Below are 19,602 nucleotides of genomic sequence, written 5' to 3' on the forward strand. Positions count from 1 at the left end.
GCCCCCGCGCCGGCCCCGCCCCCGCGGCGCGCCGCCCCTCCCCCGCCCGCCCGCCCGCCGTCCCGCATGCCCGCCGAGGCTCGGGGCTCGGGCCGGGCTCCGCGCGGAGTTGCAGAGGTGGCCGGATGCCAAGTGTAAGTGTAAGTTGCTATGGAAACCCCGACCGAGGCGAGTTCCGAATCCGGAGCGAGACGGAGCCCCGGGCGCCGCCGGATCCGCCCCTCGCATCCCGGCCCCCGGGCGTCCGCCGCGCTCAGGCCCCGGCCCAGGCCGACTGGAGGTGCTCCTCCTGCGGCCCCAGCACCCGGCTCCGGAAATGCCAGGGATGCAGGGAGGGCAGAATTGTTTTCCCTGCGCGTCGCGTAAAAGCGTGCCAGGTTCTGCTTGCTGGAACCGTCTAAAGCAACCGGAACCCCAGATTTTCGCTTGCAGATTCTTGAGGAAGTTTTATAATAAATTCGGAGACCTGGAACAAGCCCTAGTGGTTGGTAAATATCCGCGAGGATTGTGTGGCGTCTGCAGCAGCCTTGGGGCTGCTGGGCTGGAGGACAAATGGAAGAAAGAGACCCTAATGCGCTCAGCTCCCAGCCCCCACCCCAGACTTTCTTCTTCCTACAGGAATGATCTGAGAGACCAGAAGTAATGTTAGTTGGATCCTTTTGCATCAGTTTGGTAGAACTGATTCCGATCTGATGAGTAAATTCCTTCTGTAGAAACGTTGGGACAGCCCAGCTGTACAATGTTAAATGAGTTTTATAAATTCAGTGTTTCAGGGTTTGTGATTTCTAGATGATCTCCATTCTTGTTCTGTGAATTATGGCCATTATTTCTGTGTCTTGCAGGATTTTTTATCAAGCAGAAATGCATCGAACAACGAGAATCAAGATCACTGAGCTAAATCCCCACCTGATGTGTGTGCTTTGTGGAGGTTACTTCATTGATGCCACAACCATAATAGAATGTCTACATTCCTGTTAGTACCGAGCTTTAGCTCTCTTTTGTATCATGTGTATTTCACAGTTTGACCTGGAATTTGAAAACTATTAATGCTTCCTGCAATCTGTGGGAATGTTGGTACAAAGTGGTGAAGTCATTTTCTTCTCTTGCATTTAATGACTTTTTGTTAATATGTATTGATTGTATTACAAGCATGCAATGTATGTGTTCTCAGGATACGAATTAGTTTATTTAGTTGGAAATGCCTTTCAGCATTTACTATCTTGTTTCTACTAGTTCTGGGTTTCTAACACCAATGCTTTATCCACTCATTTCTAAACATAAAAAAACTTTACATGTTCTACTTCTAGTCTGTAAAACGTGTATTGTTCGTTACCTGGAGACCAGCAAGTATTGTCCTATTTGTGATGTCCAAGTTCACAAAACCAGACCACTACTGAATATAAGGTAGGAAACTGTTTAAATTCCTTGTTTGTAATTATTATTGGAGTTGTGTAATTTACTGAAGGCTATCCTCTTTATTTCTTCACAGAAAATTTACTCTTGAATACGTAACTAATATGTGTGTGCTTTGTGGAGGGTAGCCGTTTAATTTCTTGCCATATTAATGGTAACCAAGTTTAGACAAAGTTTAGTAGTATTAAAGTGATTTTAAGATTTTTTTTTTCCTAACTGTCCTTTAAAAACTGAGTTATTTCACCTTTTTTGCATTGCTTTATGGACTTCATGAGAGGCAAGAATAAATATTTGAAAGGGCTTCCATTCTTCTTTATTCTCTATTCATATGAGCTAATTTAGTAACTTGAAAGTCACACTTCTCTTGACTGAGCAAATGTGAAGAATTTATTAGTGAATATAAAATACTTTTCTACTGATTTAAAAAGTGCTATATACAGAGAACTTTTATTCTCATAGTTTTTATCTTACCAATATAGTTATAGACAGCATCACAATCAAGTAAAATATTGTAGCACAAAAAAGGACTAGAAACTTATGAACACTTTTAGTTCTTGCCATCTTAATTCATAGTTTTCTATTTTTAATTATTTTTCAGGTCAGATAAAACTCTCCAAGATATTGTATACAAATTAGTTCCAGGGCTTTTCAAAAGTGAGTAACTTGCTTAGAAAATGAATTTAAAGAGATTATTCATTAGTTCTTTGTGTTATGCCAAATGTTTACATCTTTTTTTCCCCATTCAGATGAAATGAAGAGAAGAAGGGATTTTTATGCAGCTCATCCTTCTGCTGATGGTAAACCTTTTAGGGGAGGGAAGACATTTTATTTGGGGGGAGAGCTTATCTAGGAATTAAAATGTATTAAAATTGACTTTACCACTTCCATTCTCTTATATATAAAATTTATTAGGCATCTAATTTTTAAAAATTACATTTCACCGTATCGTTATAGCTGCAAATGGCTCTAATGAAGATAGAGGAGAGGTTGCAGATGAAGATAAGAGAATTATAACTGATGATGAGATAATAAGCTTATCCATTGAATTCTTTGACCAGAACAGGTAAAATCTTTAGGCAATCTATTTTATGCTAATGTTTTATTAGATTGTTTCACTAATAAATTTTCTTTTTCTTAGATTGGATCGGAAAGTAAACAAAGACAAAGAGAAATCTAAGGAGGAGGTATGTTTCATGTTAAAAAAACATATAGAAGAAACATTGTTTGGATTCCAGATTTTGTCAGGGATTGTGTTGCCCTTCAGAATATTCGGCTGTTAAATAGAAGAAAATGGTCATGTTTAATGTTTAAGAAAGATCTACATGTGATATTTAATAATTAGAATTTATTTTATATATGATTGTTAGTCTTACAAAATATTTTCAGTAGTTCACAGTTAATACTTTGGTATGCTTGAAGCTTATTATATTAGGAATCTGTTCATTTAGTATTTGTAATGATAGTAAACTCAAAGTGTAATTAGTTGAGAGGTTGGTCACCTCCAATTTTGTTTGATACTAGTTTCTTTTATATTCAAGCAATCAAATTGAAACTTTCTTCATATCTTAAAGTAACTGAAAAAGTTACTTTTCTAAATGTACTTTTAGGTGAATGATAAAAGATACTTACGATGCCCAGCAGCAATGACTGTGATGCACTTAAGAAAGTTTCTCAGAAGTAAAATGGACATACCTAATACTTTCCAGGTATCTACTTTTATATTCTTCTTGCATTTTATATAGATTTTACAATTTTAATTACATTTTTCACTTTGGATTTTGAACCCAAAAAAGCAATAGAAAAAAAATTTAAAGTTAGTGCCAAAGTTGAAATTTATCTTAAAACATTTGATATACATTCTCTTTTATGCTATGAAAACAAATCCCTTAACACTCTCTAGAAATAATTTTTTCCTCATTCGAAGTTTCAGGAGTCTTTCTTTGTTAAAATGTTTGGAGAATATGTTTTTTAAAGCACTTTTGGATTATATTTAAATGACAAAAAATGTAGATTTACCTTTGTTCTTTTGTTACTTAATAAAAATATTTTTCACTAGATTGATGTCATGTATGAGGAGGAACCTTTAAAGGATTATTATACACTAATGGATATTGCCTACATTTATACCTGGAGAAGGGTAAGTAGCATATCTGTTGTTAGATTATGATGGTAAACTATATTTAAAGAATTAAGAGTAATTTTTTTCCTTTTAACTTTGTAGAATGGTCCACTTCCATTGAAATACAGAGTTCGACCTACTTGTAAAAGAATGAAGATCAGTCACCAGAGAGATGGACTGACAAATGCTGGAGAACTGGAAAGTGACTCTGGGAGTGACAAGGCCAACAGCCCAGCAGGAGGTATTCCCTCCACTTCTTCTTGTTTGCCTAGCCCCAGTACTCCAGTGCAGTCTCCTCATCCACAGTTTCCTCACATTTCCAGTACTATGAATGGAACCAGCAACAGCCCCAGCGGTAACCACCAATCTTCTTTTGCCAATAGACCTCGAAAATCATCAGTAAATGGGTCATCAGCAACTTCTTCTGGTTGATACCTGAGACTGTTAAGGAAAAAAATTTTAAACCCCTGATTTATATAGATATCTTCATGCCATTACAGCTTTATAGATGCTAATACATGTGACTATCGTCCAATTTGCTTTCTTTTGTAGTGACATTAAATTTGGCTATAAAAGATGGACTACCTGTGATACTCCTATGGACGTTAATTGAAAAGAAAGATTGTTCTAAAGAATTGGTTTCTTGGAAAGCAGGCAAGACTTTTTCTCTGTGTTAGGAAAGATGGGAAATGGTTTCTGTAACCATTGTTTGGATTTGGAAATACTCTGCAGTGGACATAAGCATTGGGCCATAGTTTGTTAATCTCAACTAACGCCTACATTACATTCTCCTTGATTGTTCTTGTTATTATGCTGTTTTGTGAACCTGTAGAAAACAAGTGCTTTTTATCTTGAAATTCAACCAACGGAAAGAATATGCATAGAATAATGCATTCTATGTAGCCATGTCACTGTGAATAACGATTTCTTGCATATTTAGCCATTTCGATTCCTGTTTGATTTATACTCCTCTGTTGCTACGCAAAACCGATCAAAGAAAAGTGAACTTCAGTTTTACAATCTGTATGCCTAAAAGCGGGTACTACCGTTTATTTTACTGACTTGTTTAAATGATTCGCTTTTGTAAGAATCAGATGGCATTATGCTTGTTGTACAATGCCATATTGGTATATGACATAACAGGAAACAGTATTGTATGATATATTTATAAATGCTATAAAGAAATATTGTGTTTCATGCATTCAGAAATGATTGTTAAAATTCTCCCAACTGGTTCGACCTTTGCAAGATACCCATAACCTATGTTGAGCCTTGCTTACCAGCAAAGAATATTTTTAATGTGGATATCTAATTCTAAAGTCTGTTCCATTAGAAGCAATTGGCACATCTTTCTATACTTTATATACTTTTCTTTATATACTTTTCTCCAATAATACATGTTTACTTTAAAAATTGTTGCAGTAAAGAAAAACCTTTAACTGAGAAATATGGAAATAGCGTGTTAATTTTCCATTGGCTATGATGGAATTAATATTGTATTTTAAAAATGCATATTGATCACTGTAATTCTAAAACAATTTTTTAAATAAACCAGCAGGTTGCTGAAAGAAGGCATTTTATCTAAAGTTATTTTAATAGGTGGTATAGCAGTAATTTCAAATTTAAGATTTGCTTTTACAATTAACAATGGAATATGCCTTCTCTGCTATGTCTGGAAATAGAAGCTATTTATTATGAGCTTCTACAGGTATTTTTAAATAGAGCAAGCATGTTGAATTTAAAATATGAATAACCCCACCCAACAATTTTCAGTTTGTTTTTTGCTTTGGTCGAACTTGGTGTGTGTTTATCACCCATCAGTTATTTGTGAGGGTGTTTATTCTATATGAATATTGTTTCATGTTTGTATGGGAAAATTGTAGCTAAACATTTCATTGTCCCCAGTCTGCAAAAGAAGCACAATTCTATTGCTTTGTCTTGCTTATAGTCATTAAATCATTACTTTTACATATATTGCTGTTACTTCTGCTTTCTTTAAAGATATAGTAAAGGATGTTTTATGAAGTCACAAGATACATATATTTTTATTTTGACCTAAATTTGTACAGTCCCATTGTAAGTGTTGTTTCTAATTATAGATGTAAAATGAAATTTCATTTGTAATTGGAAAAAATCCAATAAAAAGGATATTCATTTAGAAAATAGCTAAGATCTTTAATAAAAATTTGATATGAAAAGCACAATGTGCAGAAGTTTTGGAAACCCTATAGAGGATTACAACAGGTAAACGTTAAAGAGAATACATTGCTGTCTTAAAGTGATGTGGCTAAGAAGTACGTGCTTTGTTGTAGAATTGCTTGAAAGCCCATTGAAAGATGTATCTGTTTATTTACAGTCTTTGAAGTAAAAGTTACCAATGTTTGCCAATTTTGGTGAATTTAACTCATTTTCTAGGCTTAAGTTTTTCATGATGTTTAAGACAAAAGTTAATGAAAGTATCAAGTGATATTTTTACCTTGGATGATCATTTGTATAAAGAATGAAAAAATATTTTTAAAAGGCTAAAAACTTAAAATGCTAGTGGACTGTCATTTGACTTACATAAAACCAAGTTATAAGATCAACATGGAATTCAAACTTTACATCTCAATCTCTTTATGATGGATTTATTTTTGAAATTGCTTATTAATCAGATACTGCAGTTATGGCTTACTTGGCACTAACCATACCTGAAAATGTTCCCATTTATTTGAAAAATGATTTTTTTCTCCTCAATTAGAAAATGGCATAAGCTTAAAACCATATTTCAGCCAAAATTTTTTCTATTAATGAAAGATTATAATGTTTTGTATTCTTAAATAAGCAGCTATTACAGTTTGACAATTAAGATTAAAAACCTTTGCTAAATTACCATGTTAGAAATTTTCAACCTTATGAAAACCCGTATCAAAAGCTGCTAACTTTGTAACTTTTAGTAGTCAAAGCAGGGTACAGGAAAAGTCAGCTTTAAGTTTGACTTTTGCTTCTGAAAATATTCTAGAACACAAAGTTAGTGCTAACAAAATATTTCAGAGAAAATGCCTAAATTGATTTTACAGATTTTTAGCTTAAATGCAAAGAGAAAAATGAGGCTGGTTGCTGTTGTGTAAATAGTCATCTATCTTGCTTTACACATGCCTACCATTTTACAAGTACTTTTTGCTTTTAAAATTGCCGGCCGTTAATTGCACTGCATTGAAAAAACAACTGCCCTTCAGTTGTCTTAACCTGCCAACCATATTGCTATTTCCATATCCATATGTGATAATATTTGGACCTCTAGAGGGAAAATGCAACAGGCAGAGTAAGCTGGTAGGAAGTTTCCTTCATCCTTTCCTCTTTTCCGAATATTTTGAAGGTGCAGTTAATTTGTGAAGTCTTGTTACACTCATTGTATGGGCCTATTAAGGTTTTGTTATGAAAACAATAGGAATTTAAGTACCCATGTGAAATGTGCCTTGCATTGACCAACACGAAAGGAGGACGTTTGGTATTTTAAAATAGTTTATTTTATGGTATCTTTTGAGGGGATAGGATTTACTTTTAGAAACAATCTACGCATGGAATCCAGTCTCAAAATCCTGGGGTGAAGCAATTGTTAATTTTTCCATTTCTCTTTGTATTTTAAAGGTTTGATAAATGTTTTAGGTCTTTTTCTTCCTAATACACAAGGAATGATAGTTGGAAATTCTGATTTAGTTTAGTACTTAGTTGGAATGGAGGCTCCATACGACTTTTTAAATACTTTGGCTGTTTTCCCCACACAGTCTTCATTGCATTTTATCCAAAACAAAAAGGTCTTGATCAAATTATATGAAAAACGACTAGACATCATTTTGGATCTGTGCTGCATTTAACTGTATACTAATCAAAACCTTTCAAAAACCGTCTGTGCCTTTAAGACACTAATTTGGTGCAAAGATCACTGAACCCAGCTCCAACTTAAAGCTCTTGACATACATCATTTCACTTGAGGATGTTTCTTCATGTACAAAATGAACACTAACACAGGTGATAATTTCTAAGGTTGCTCTAAAAAAATTCTGACTCCTCAAAAAAAAAAAAAAAAAAAAAAAAAAAGCCCTTGAACTAAATTAGGACCACAGACTTCAGAGCGACGAGACGAGTTCTTTACAAGGAATAGGAGATATCCATATATTCCAGCCTTGCAGCGAATCAGATTTGCAAGTACCCACCGCGAAGACCTTGAGCCAGCCGATCTCCCTGCAAATCTCAAGATCGCCCAGCTTTGATTATGAAAGTCTCCGAAAATGTTTACACAGTTGAGTGTTTCCTGTTTCCGCAGTTAATTTTTTTTAACGTTTTTTTCTTCTTTTGGTTCTTGAAACGGATTTCCTTTATTTGCACCAGTTTCTTTTTCTTAGTGTGCAATTTCTAGAGGTATCACATGAAGAACTTCACTGTCAACTCTGTCTTCATCAAGTCGACGACATCAGAAGTCATGTCATATTTATCACTGGAAAGGCTCCTCTGTAGGACTCTTGTGAGAAGTGTTCTGGAGAAGTTCAAGTGGAAAACTCATTCGGAAGTCGCTTTAGCCCTCCAAATAAATAGTAAGCGCTCAATAAAAACTTCCAACAAAGGAGTTAGAACTACTCTCACTCTTCTGCCCCTAGCCTTTAAAAATGTCCCTTCCGAGACTATCCGAAGTCACTTTCATAAATAGCAGGTGTTGTTCCCTACACTTCAGTAAAATGCTACTTCTTGCTCTGATTGTCGGGTCATCATGGAATGCAAACTTCACCGTGGACGTGATTTCAACGTTGGTGCGGATTTGGAGATGTCCAATTCTCTGTCCTAAATTAGTCAGAACTCAAGTTGAGACAAGAGACTTGGGAGGCTGCAGATCCGGGTGATAGGGAAGCGCGTCGGAAAGTGGGATGCCAGGAATGGGATGGTGGCCGAGACCGACACCGAGGTTAGTGCAGGTGGAGAAGTCGGTCCAGGAGCCCAAGTCACAGGGCCGAAGTCCTCAGGACCGGAAGATCTTCCAACTAAGCCGGAGAGCGGCGCGCACCGCACGGCGTGGAGCATAAAGCCTGGGCGAGGGTGATTAGGGTGGGAAACTCCACTGCTTTCCAAAAAAACAGGTTTCTTAGGTTCTAGTGCCCGGTGGAAAGGGCACAGTACACCGGCCTGGAGGAAATCACCTGACTTCTCCTTTGGTAAAGGCCCCCCTTACCAGCGCTGCCTCTCTGGTAAGGGGGGCTTTTACCAAAAGACAGCTTAAAGAAGAAACAGCCTCTCTCTTTTTCCTTATTTTCTTAATAGCATCTCACAGAGGAGTGGAAAGAGCTACAGCCCAGTCCCCGGCTTGCAACTGCGCCACCCCAGTTCGGCCCTGCTGGGCGCGCGAGCCAAGGCCGCCGGGCACCGGGAGGCCATTTTGCGCGTGCGCTGCTCGCCTGGCGCTGCCCTCGGCCCTGCGGACTCGGATCCCGCCAAATTCGAAAGCGAGATTGTCAGGCCCTGAGGGGCTTGAAGGGCGGGGGAACGACGTCGCTCTCCAAAGTTGGACCCCGTGGCGAGCGGCGGCGACAGCCGGGTGCGCGCCGCCTCCCGAGGTGCTCCCTCTTCCCGCCGAAGCCCTCCACAGCGGCAGGCCGAGGCGCAGCGACGGGTCCCTGTTCCCCGAGCTCATCGCGGGCGGGAAAACGACCTGCACCCGGGGACGCAGCCGCTTCGCGGGCAGAGCCTACGGGAGCGCGCCCTACCAGGAGCCAGGCCCGATAATCGCCTTTCTTTGTCCTCCTCCCTCTTCGAGTCCAATCAATGCCCTTTCTCCTTCAGGAACGAGGTGTCCTTGGAGTTTGGGGTTTTGTTGGGTGATTTTAAATAAAATTATTAAGTTATAAAGTGGACGCCCTGAAGGTTCCCGAAGGCGACTTCATGTCTGTGACTGGAAAGGCCTAGAGGAGAGGGTCCTCCCGCTGAGCTCGTTTAATAGAAAGAATGCGCTCGAATCCCCTGGGAAAGAGCCTTGACCGGGTGACAGGGCTGAGGAGGGGTGGCTGCGCGGCGGGAATCTCAAGATCTGGGCAAAGGCTCGCGTCTCCGGACGCGAAGGCGACGCCAAAATGGGTCCCCGGACAAGGCGACCCTGGGAGTGCCGGCGCCCCCGGCCGGGCAGAGGAGCGGGTGGGTCGAGGCTGGGACATCGCCTCCGAAAGCTGCCGGGACGCGGCGGCTTCCTGCAGAGCCCGAGCCTGCCGGATCCCCAGAGCACAGAAGCTTCTCGGACACGGGAGCTCCCCGTGCGCCCTAAAACCGGGAGAGGAAGGGACGACTTGGGGAAAGGGATTGGGGAAACAGCGGAGAAGTGAAAGCGGCCTAAAATGGGCGACGGCGGGCGAGTCCTCTTCTATCAGTGCAGCAGGCTGCCGGAGCCGCCATTTGGTGGCGGATCTCGGTAGTTCAGTAGCACGTTGTGCTGAACGTCACAACTGGCTTGTCTACGTGGCATCGTCATTTCTTAACCGCGGTTTTACGAAATGCACATTTCCCCCTGGCCTTCCTCCTCCGCGGGCGTCGACCCCCCTCGGCGCTCCGGGTGGACGGCTCCGGGGCGCGGCTCGTCCCTCGGGTGGTGCAGCCCCCGCGGCCCAAGACCCGGGGAGAGCCGGGGGTACTTTCTGCGAGGCGCCTTCCCCCGGCTTCTGCCCGCGCCAAAGCCTGGTGGAATCCAGCGCAGCCCTGAAGGCGCGCTTGGCACCCCGATTTTTCGAGACTAGGACGACTCTGAGCCAGCAGCTTTCCTCTCCCTCTCGGGGAGAATCTCATTTCCTTGGGGGTGGTGAGGGTGACGGGCATTGTCTTTTGGCCCCGCGTGTCCCTTCCCCAGTCTCCCGCCTCACCCCTCTCCGAGGTGAGGAGGGGAAACGGCGAGCTCAGGCCTGGCGGGAAGGAACCAACCCGACGAGAGGCGGCTCCGCGGGGAGGGTCGGTTGGGATCCCGCCGTAGCGCCTCCTGCTCTGCCCGGTCCCCCCCGGGGTCGGGGAATGCCAGTCATTTCTGTTGAGTGCTAGCAGGGCCGGTGTCACCACCTCGGGTGGTCGAGGCTTCGAGGTTTTCATGAAAAGCCCCCGAAGCGTGAGGCGCCCGCCCAGTGGAGAACAAAGGGCCGAGGGGCGAAGGCGAGGCGAGGCAGCGCGCGCGGCTCCCTTGGCTCGACCTAGCTGGGAGTCGGCGGCGCGGGCAGGGCTCACTCCCGGCCTAGAAACGGGATCCCGCCGCCCCCGCCCCGCAGGCGACCACAGGGATCCCATTCTTGGAGCCCAAGCTGCCATGTTGCCTTCGCGGAGGGCGCCAGTCACTTGACGCTTCCGAGACAGCGAAGCCCCCAACCCGAGAGCCCTTCGGCCGTCTTTGCCGCACAGCTGCGGTCAAAGCCCGGAGGGACTGCGGGACGCGGGCGGGAGCGAGAGCCCTGTGGGCGGCCAAGCCGGCGCGGCCGCGGCGCTGCAGCCGCTTCCCTCGCCACCTTCGTTCCAGGGGCTGCGGGGCTGCGCGCTCGGCAGAGGCTCGGTTGCCAGTAGCAACCACACGACGGCGATTTGCAGCCAGGGCCGCCGCCGCAGCCGCTGGTACCTCTGCCTCCTCCTACACCTCGGGCTCGAGCATTTGAAACCCTGGGGGTTGCCTTCGGTGACATCTCTCGCCCCCACCTCCGGTCCTCAGTCTCCAAAATCCTCAGCTCTGCTCAAAAGCCAGCGCCCCCGGCTGGGCCCTGCCCCCACTGCAGACAATAGGGGCGGCTGGGAGCGCATAGGGCGGCGCGCGCCGCGAGCAGCGGGCACCTGAGCCCCCCAAATCCGGGCGCGTCGCTGAATCTCAGCCCCAGGTGCCCTCTTCGCGGAGTTGATCAGCAATTCTTTTTCAGTGGCCAATTAGAAAGCTTTTCTTGACATCAGAAATAAGGGTGGTGCCAAAGAAAGAAGTCAAACGCCCACTCCCTTTCTAATAACATCGACACAAAGAAGAGCTCATGGTTGCGTCTGCGCTTGGTAACAGTGGCTTTCCTCTGGGTTAGAGCCACAGGCACAAGCACCCGCTGCTATATTTCTTCTTCGCCTACCATGAATATTTTGCATGAAATCCAGAATGTAACCATTTGCGTTGGCTTAACTGTTGCATCTGGATACTAGTTATTTATCAGTGGATGGAACACTTTTTTTTTTTTTTCATTTCATTGGATGATCCGCATCAACCCTTGGCAGTGTGGACTGCGTGGTTTGAAACATAAAGAAAACGACTGGCATTAACCCTTGAGGGATCTACTTTTTCTGTGGCTCTAGGACACCAATTTAACTTTTTTTAAACAAGAGAAATCTTGTTAATGTTTTAAGCAGGTTTTATTGAAGAAAAGTCCTTAAAGTATCCGGCTAAGTCTTTTATTTAGCTACTAGGATAACTCGGGAAATATGTGCATTGCCAAATTTCTTCGCTCTTAACAGTTGTCCCGGCTTTCTTAGCTGAGTGGTCTTAATGGGTTAAAATTTCTTGTAAATCACAAATGTGCTGAAATTTCCAAGTTTAAAGCTCCCTGAGGATAAGCACCTGCCTTACTCATCTTTGTAAGCTTCAGAGTCCTTTGAACATAACAAATATTTGTCGGACTTCCAGGGAATTTCAGAAGTTTCAACAACTCTTATTAGGAAAAAAACCTAACTTACTGATAACTAGCACAAAGCTTGGATATCTTTAATGAACTCAATGAAAAGCTAAACAATTTCCAAGCTGGTAGCATTATCAGATATTCTCATTCATGAATATTTAACTTAATTATATTTCAAATGCCATAGACTGTATGTTAAAATATCTGACAGATGTTTTCAGGATTCTAAGGAGAATGACAAATTGTACATAAGAACTTGAAACTGCTAATTTCTCATCTAGTGTCTAAAAATTTGGTTAAATAGCCACAAGTAAGGTGCAACTTTAAAGTGCTTTCATACTTCCTGATAGCACAGACATGGCATTAACTGTCTTTACAGCTGGACAGGAATGCTTAAGGATCTAGCGTTGGGTATTGCAAATCTACTAAGACAAGGTACCTTGAAATATCCTCTTTAATTTAAATAAGCTTTAAAGCATACTGAAAATAGTATGTCTCAATCACAAGTGATGGTAAACTCAAATTAATGCCTCCTGAAATGACTCTTAGGTATATTATTAAAAGAGGTTCACCTTTAAGCTTCACAAAATATCAAGTTCATTAAATAAGACAGTTTACCTAAAAGAAGAAAGCACTGCTTGGTTCCTAGAGGGAGCATAACGACCTGCAGCTTGCCAAACCACCCCCATCAGCACCTTAAAAATAGGAAAGCAAGGCTTTAGTGAAAAGTTCCTTTCTACGGTCTTTCAGGAAAGAAAAGCTCCAACAACTTGCTTTGGACCAAGTTAAAGAGATTATCTCCCTTTTTCATTACGACTGTCTTTCAATGAATTGAAGGATAAGATCAAAGTGCATTCATATTCATGTGAATTATCGCTATTGACTTGAATAATGATGGATTTCATTGTTTTATTTAAACTGAAACCAGGAACGCTGCTGCTTTTGAGGCTACACCCCTAAGGCTGTAGAATTTCTTCTCCGAGGACTCAAAAGCCAAGCAATTAGGTCTGACAACCACGTCATTTCCATAATGTACTTCCGTACAGAGGACTTTTTATTGGAATCGGTTACATTTCTATAGAATCTTATTACCACTCAATTTTTGACTTCTTTCCAACCTTCTCAACAAAACTCCTAAGTTCGGCAAGTACACTTCCAAAAAACTTATGAGTAAATTGTACTGAGAAGATACAGCGATGTTTCAGAAGCTTTTGTTAATAGCTGTTCATGAATCAGACAAATTAATGTTATCAGTAATTACCTCAGGAGAGTGTTTTTGTTTTGAACATGATACATTACAGTTTTTCTAGGGTAACTGAAGAACTCAGTTACAGTAAGCTTGGGAAAATGTGTTTACCAGCTGTTTCTTTCTAAATATGTCTCATGACAATTTTCTTAAAACATTTTCATTGGGGTTTTCCTCAAACTGTCCCATCATTTTCTAAGCAGATGGAAGTTACTAGATTCAGTGGAACTCCCCCTCACTTTCACCAAGTGATCACTCTGCTCAAATAATTCTTAATAAAATGCTTATCAGTTTGGAGAACACTTTTTAGGAAATTCATTACAATAAAGTAAGCTTGTCATTGAATTCTGCAAGCAACCTTTAAAATAGACTTAGGAAACTGCATTTTCCTGAACTTTAATATACACAATTTATATAGCCTCTCTAAACCTAAAAAGAGACTCTAGTGCAACAAAAATCTATTACATTATCATGGTCTGAAGTGGGTTCTGGGAATATCCTTTCTCAGAAAGAGAACTGATTCAGTTACTTGGTTTCTCTCTTAAACTTTTGCCATACATTTAAGGCATTATACATAAACCACATTTTAAAAAAATTCAATGTTTTTCTATTCAATTGGGCTACAAGAGATCTCTATTTTCATTTACCCATTGTGTGTTTTTAGTATTGCAAGACACTCTTTAAGCCAGGAATTAGTAAATTGTTTCTCTTTGGGATATGATCATATATATATTGAAATTATTTGCATACGTTCAGCTTTACTTGTAGATTTCCAGGACTGTTACCCTTGATTTATAAGGAAAATGATAAGCAATTGCATATTATTTCACCAGGGCAAAAAAAAAAAAAAAAAAAAAGCATTCCTTGAATAAAAAGCATTTCTTTATAATTAAATTCCTTAAGACCAGATTTGTCTTACTAATGGGAAAAGTGTTAGTATTTTCTTCAAATAGGTAGTTCATCTTTTATATTGTTCATATAGGAACTTTTTTCACTGTAAAAAAATTAGGTAATATTGGAGTAGGAGGTAAAGTAATCCAACTTTATCAATATTTAGATGTTTTCTCTGAAATGTCAAAAAGCAAGGGTCCAAACTGTAGTGCAAGCATCTCCTCTGAAAGAATGAGAGATGTAGTGCCACCGTGCTCTTGAATTTAGCCTGCGTTTTAGCGGAGCTCACTCTCTGCTCAGATAATCTCTGGGGAAAAAACGGACAGATAGACTGGTTAAACAGGAAACACTATTTCTTTTTTCAAAGGTTTCAGAAACCTAGAAAACCATCTCTCGGTACTTTTGCAGTAATTTCCAGGAGTCAGAACATACAGTCCATTATTCTTCAGAGTAACCAATGCACAAGACATTTTGGCTTGGGACTTGATATCGCGAAATGACGTCAAAAAATTAAAAAAAAAAATCGAGGCTCGCACATGCGCAATGAGGTGCAGCTGCTTTCTATTTTTTTTGTCTATATCAGCTATTGGCTCTTATCCCCGCCTCTGGGATCCGGCCTGCGCCGCGGGGTCCTAGGGGGCCGGCCGGTGTAAGGCGGTGCGGAATTCCGCACCCTACTCCAGCAAGAAAGAGCCTGAAGCCCCTCCCCACCTTTCCCGGCCAAGGCGCTCTTCTAAATCCCGCGCGCGGACAGCCGGGGCAAAGTAGGCCGACCGGCGCGGCCGCAGCGAGTTTTCTGGCAGCGCCAGCGCTGCGGGGCCTGGGTTCCTGGGTTCCGGTCTCCGCCGGCTCCGGGCTCGCCCCCGCAAGTTGGCCGCACCATTCCCCCGCCCGCGGGGCAGCCGCTCCTCCGGGAGGCTCCGGCAGGGACCTCCGCCCCGGCCCCAGCGCGGCAGTGCGGCTCCAGCTGGAGGCCTGGCCCGGGAAGCAAAGCGAAACAACAGAGGCCTCCTTCCTCGCCAGCCGCCCGCCGCGCCTTTCCCAGCTCAGGCCGGCGGCCCGCGGCGCGGAGGGAGCGAAAGAGTCGGGGCCTGCCCCCTCCACCGCCCGCACCTCGGCCGTCGCGCCGGGGTCCGCCCCGGGAGGCCCGCGGGAGGGAACCCCCGGCCCGGCCCGGCCCGCTAGGCGCTTCCGCACTGGCGCCCTGGGGCCGCGCGCCCCCGCCCCTTCCTCCCGCGACACCCGCGGGGCCCCCGCCCGCGCTCGCGGCCTGCTCCTAGCGCCGCCTCCCCCGTTAGAAACTTCGCAGACACCGCGAAGCTGCTCGTTAGAGTTGGAGAAACTTGGGAAGAATGGGAAAAGCTGAGGAAGCCGGGGAGGACCACGTTCTTCCCTTGCCCTCGGCCCGACAGTCCTGTCCACATTGGACGCGGCTGCCTGCCAGCGCCCGGGAGCGCGGACCCAGTGGACACCCCGATTGGGGACCCGCCGGTGTCCGGCTTCGGCTCTAGGCGGGCGGCCAGCCGCGGCGCAATCCCCGCGGGACACGCACCTAGGGGATGCGTGGCCCGGACGCGGGCTTGGTGGGCTCTCTAGAGTCGTTTCTTATGTGGCACTTTCTGTCTTTGCTGTGTCCTGCACTGATTAAAGGGTGGAGAGGATAGTACGGACCTTCTCTGACACAAGTCCAACAACGCCAACATTTTAAAGGGGTGGGAGGTATTGAGCGGGAGGGCTGACTGGCATCTGGAGCAGGGCGCTTAGTGTTTTCCAGCTCGTGATGCAGGCTTTGGGTACAGTTTTGAATTACTTAAGAAAACGCACGCGAGTCTAAACGGAAGATATTTATAGCACACTCACACACCAAGCACCAATAATTTGTTTTTATGCATGTCACCACCGCCTTAGAAAACGGCATGCAGCATTTCGGACTTATACATTGAAAGCCCCCATTTTTAGTATCAATCACTTCGCACTACATGGTGCCTTTTGGGGAAGCAAAATTATTCGTGTGTGGAATCCCCCAATCACGGGTTTCTTTGGAAGTGGAAAAGATTAGTTCCATCTCTTCATCCTCTGAATTACTGGAAAGGAAGACAGGTACAGGTATATATTTAGGAATTTGGGGCAGTTAAACCACTGTCATCTTGACATTGACCTTAACACTGAAAAGAAAAACTTTAAAATGCAAAGAGTTGACTTTAAAAGGTTTGAAAAGCCAAGAATAGGGAGTAAGGCATAAACACAAAACATGCACAGAAATTTTAATCTTCCCTTCCCGGATGGAAGTGAACAAGTCTCTTCTCCTCTGCTGACAAACTTGATGAAATAACTGGATGGTCGGCTCAGACCTAAAATCCTGACATTATTTCCCAAAAGAGGCGCGATGCACCATTTAAGATAGTCATGTTTACTTTCATCATTATAGGTAATATTTCTGTTCCACTAACTTGGTTATGGACTAAGTAATGCTTTTATTTTTAATTCCAGTATGTAACTATGGAGTTATTTTAGTAATTTTAAATTTAGTGTTTGCAAAATGACTAATGTAGTCTCATAAATTCAGTAATTACATGCAATTGCCAGTTGAATGCCTTCTTAAACGCTAACAATGATTTTGGGGAAAAATTATTTTAGGGGAGGGAAATTTCATAGCTGCATAGAACTCAGCTAATTTTTATTAAAAACAAGAAGCCTTTTGTTATTTAAATGATGTTTTTAGGTATTCTCACTTCTTCGCCTACTTTACCATAAGTCCCTCATCTTTGCCCCCAAAACACTAATAGCCCTTAGAGCAAGTACAGCCCTTAAAACAGTGGCAGACTGCAGTACATGCCCATTGAATGAATGCAGGCTGCGGTATATGCTGGTAGAATAAAGTGATGTCTATCTCCTGCTAGACTTCATGTCCTGGAAGAAAGGCACATTCTTTTATTAGCAAGGTATTTGACACACATTGATAATGAATACGTGTTAGGCTTGATGCAGAATATATATAAACACTTGATTCATCTCAATGACAGTTTTAAAATGCAGATGTTAATATCTAATTAGCATATATAAATCTTTAAATTTTAAAATTCAGCTAGGAACTGAAGAAAAAATACATGGATGTTAAAATTAGCAAGCTTCTTTTAGGCATGTCTAGCATATATTCCCATGATAATAGGATTGTCTGAATTCTCAAAGGAGATATGCAAAGAGAAACAACAGGATTTTCAAACTGGCTATATTTTGTTGTCATTTTCGGTCTCATTTTCATAAATAAAGGAGGAATTATTTGAAAAAGTGATTTTGAAGTTACATATTATGATTAGCTTTTTACAAAAGTAGCCAAAGGCTTCCAAACAAACCTTTCATGGAAACACTTTTTTGCAAGTTGTTCAGCTAATGGTCCATTCTCAATCAAATGTATAGTCTTAGTGCCAGTTACATTGTATAGCTCTAAAGTTAGCTGGTACTTTAAGAACAGTAATCTTCCTGTAATACTTCTTAAAATACCGAAGTATCCCTTTGAATTGTTTTCTTTTTCATTGCTTAACTGTTAGAGGTGTGTATGTGATCATGGGACATTCATTTAACTTTAGAAAAACAGAATAGTATTTTGTTTTAGAGTTAGTACATTGAACAATGGGTCAGGAAATACAGATTGGTTTTCTTGTCAGTAAAAGTAATCTGCCATATTTTATGCTTGAATTACTGATAATTTCACTTATATGCATATTATAATCACTCTGTGTTACATACATTTCTCCATTTAGTTTTTAAGATTTTTTAAGAAGGAACCTAGAATAAAGAGCAAAGATCTAGCTTCTTTAATATGTCCAATTTCAGATATGAAGTAGGCATCCTATATTATGTTTTATCAGGAATAATACAATTTAACGTAAAGATATTGTTAATAACAGATACTCAGACTCTAAAGTAATTTACATAGCTTTTGAACGTATGTTTTCAAAGAACTTAGTAACATCCCATACTGTGTTATGTTTATAGGTTTAGACCTCTCCCCCTCTATTGAGCTCTTAACACTTTTAAAATAGAAAACAAATAGTAAAGCCATTGCTAAAAATGGCAGTTGGAGTAGCTTAAGAGTTTGAATTGTTTGTTTAAGGACTGAAACCAAATATAAAAACTTTTAGTTTTAAGGGGATTTTTTTTCATCATTCAACAAGGAACTGAAAATTACAAGGCTTATTTGCAATCTTAATTATTTACTCTATCTGTTTCCTCCCACGTCTCTAAATGGGAACGCACAACTTTAATTTTAAAGGACATATTCCCATAGGGAAATATAGATATCACTGTAAAACTTACGACTTTGAGTTAAGTAAAAAGATTGTGGCCATCACTGGCTTTTGAGCTGCAGAAGCAGAAGACATGTACCTGCCCTTCGGGGGTATTAGGGACCCGACTAAACACACTTATTCTTCTCTCTGATTGCTCCAACTATTTGGAGCTCCACAAAATATCAGGACTTCATCAAAAGCTCAGTTAAGGGTGAGATCTCAAAGATTGTTGTAGAGGACTCATTCCAAATATAGAACTAGTTAAGTTTGCATGCTCCCTTCTGTTGAAGAAGTATCAAGGGGTTTCCTGTCTTGGCACTACTTAGCAGCAGCTGCGGCTATGTATCCACTTGACATCTGGTGAAACTGTAGTTTCTGATGGAGGAACATTTAAAGTTGACAACTGTCATTGAAACAACTGGTATATAGTTTTCAAAGACAAGCTAGAAACCAGTAATAGACTAAGTACTTCAATTTTGTTGAAAGAAACTGGGTAAAGGGTTCAAGTTATATAAGATAGGGAAGTCTGGTTTTCCAGGTAAAGGTTCTCTCTCCTTTTCTGTTGGAGATGTCATTCATCAACGTAACGAAGCCTAAATTTAAAAGACTAAGACAAAATGTTTACAAATCACATAAAAGTGAGGAAACAGCAAAATTAGTAGTCATTAGGAGAAAGCCAGGGAAGACAGGACATTCATCACATCCTTTCCTCATCTGCTTTCCTCACTGAGTCTCTGAGTGCTCATTAAATGCTTTCAATACAGTGTAATTAAGTGTATGAACATGGTTGTCATGCTCCTCCAGGAATCTTGAAACCAGGAAAGCCAGGTATATAACAGCGGGTTACAAAAGAAAACATGGATTCTTAAATCAGTGTTTTACTGTCAGTGCAGTGTTAAATGTCAATGCAACACTTAAGTTGCATTGACATTCATGTGTTGATCGGATTGTACAATGTCACGTGTGAGATTTCTCGGGACCGTCGAAGCTCAGACAACCCAGGGCTGC

General features: G+C 41.9%; 1 protein-coding gene across 4 annotated transcripts; it reads left to right on the forward strand.

Annotated features, from left to right (window-relative positions):
• Positions 1 to 91: 91 nt before the first annotated feature.
• On the forward strand, positions 92 to 4,301 carry BMI1 (BMI1 proto-oncogene, polycomb ring finger). Of its 4 annotated transcripts, none has more exons than XM_032169036.2 (10): positions 92 to 140; positions 843 to 973; positions 1,308 to 1,404; positions 2,012 to 2,067; positions 2,160 to 2,210; positions 2,368 to 2,476; positions 2,552 to 2,597; positions 3,021 to 3,119; positions 3,470 to 3,550; positions 3,635 to 4,301. In XM_032169036.2, exons 2-10 carry the CDS (start codon positions 862 to 864, stop codon positions 3,962 to 3,964), a joined length of 981 nt encoding a protein of 326 aa, XP_032024927.1. In that variant the 5' UTR covers positions 92 to 140; positions 843 to 861; the 3' UTR covers positions 3,965 to 4,301. The 4 variants fall into 4 exon arrangements, with proteins under 4 accessions (XP_032024927.1, XP_058288192.1, XP_058288196.1 ...); XM_058432209.1 differs by lacking the exon at positions 92 to 140 and adding an exon at positions 260 to 488; XM_058432213.1 differs by lacking the exon at positions 92 to 140 and having other exon boundaries at positions 507 to 973; positions 3,635 to 3,773; positions 4,085 to 4,301.
• The last annotated feature ends 15,301 nt before the right edge of the window (positions 4,302 to 19,602 follow it).

The sequence above is a fragment of the Hylobates moloch genome, unplaced genomic scaffold (assembly GCF_009828535.3).
Source record: "Hylobates moloch isolate HMO894 unplaced genomic scaffold, HMol_V3 SCAFFOLD_2, whole genome shotgun sequence".
Classification (NCBI taxonomy): domain Eukaryota; kingdom Metazoa; phylum Chordata; class Mammalia; order Primates; family Hylobatidae; genus Hylobates; species Hylobates moloch.

Bases quoted from the DNA above. Each gene is read 5' to 3' on its own strand.
- BMI1 (XM_032168960.2), top strand. From the start codon at position 817: ATGGCCATTATTTCTGTGTCTTGCAGGATTTTTTATCAAGCAGAAATG. The intron at 974-1,307 runs GTTAGTACCGAG...TTCTACTTCTAG, and splicing joins AATAGAATGTCTACATTCCT to TCTGTAAAACGTGTATTGTT. The intron at 2,211-2,367 runs GTAAACCTTTTA...GTATCGTTATAG, and splicing joins AGCTCATCCTTCTGCTGATG to CTGCAAATGGCTCTAATGAA.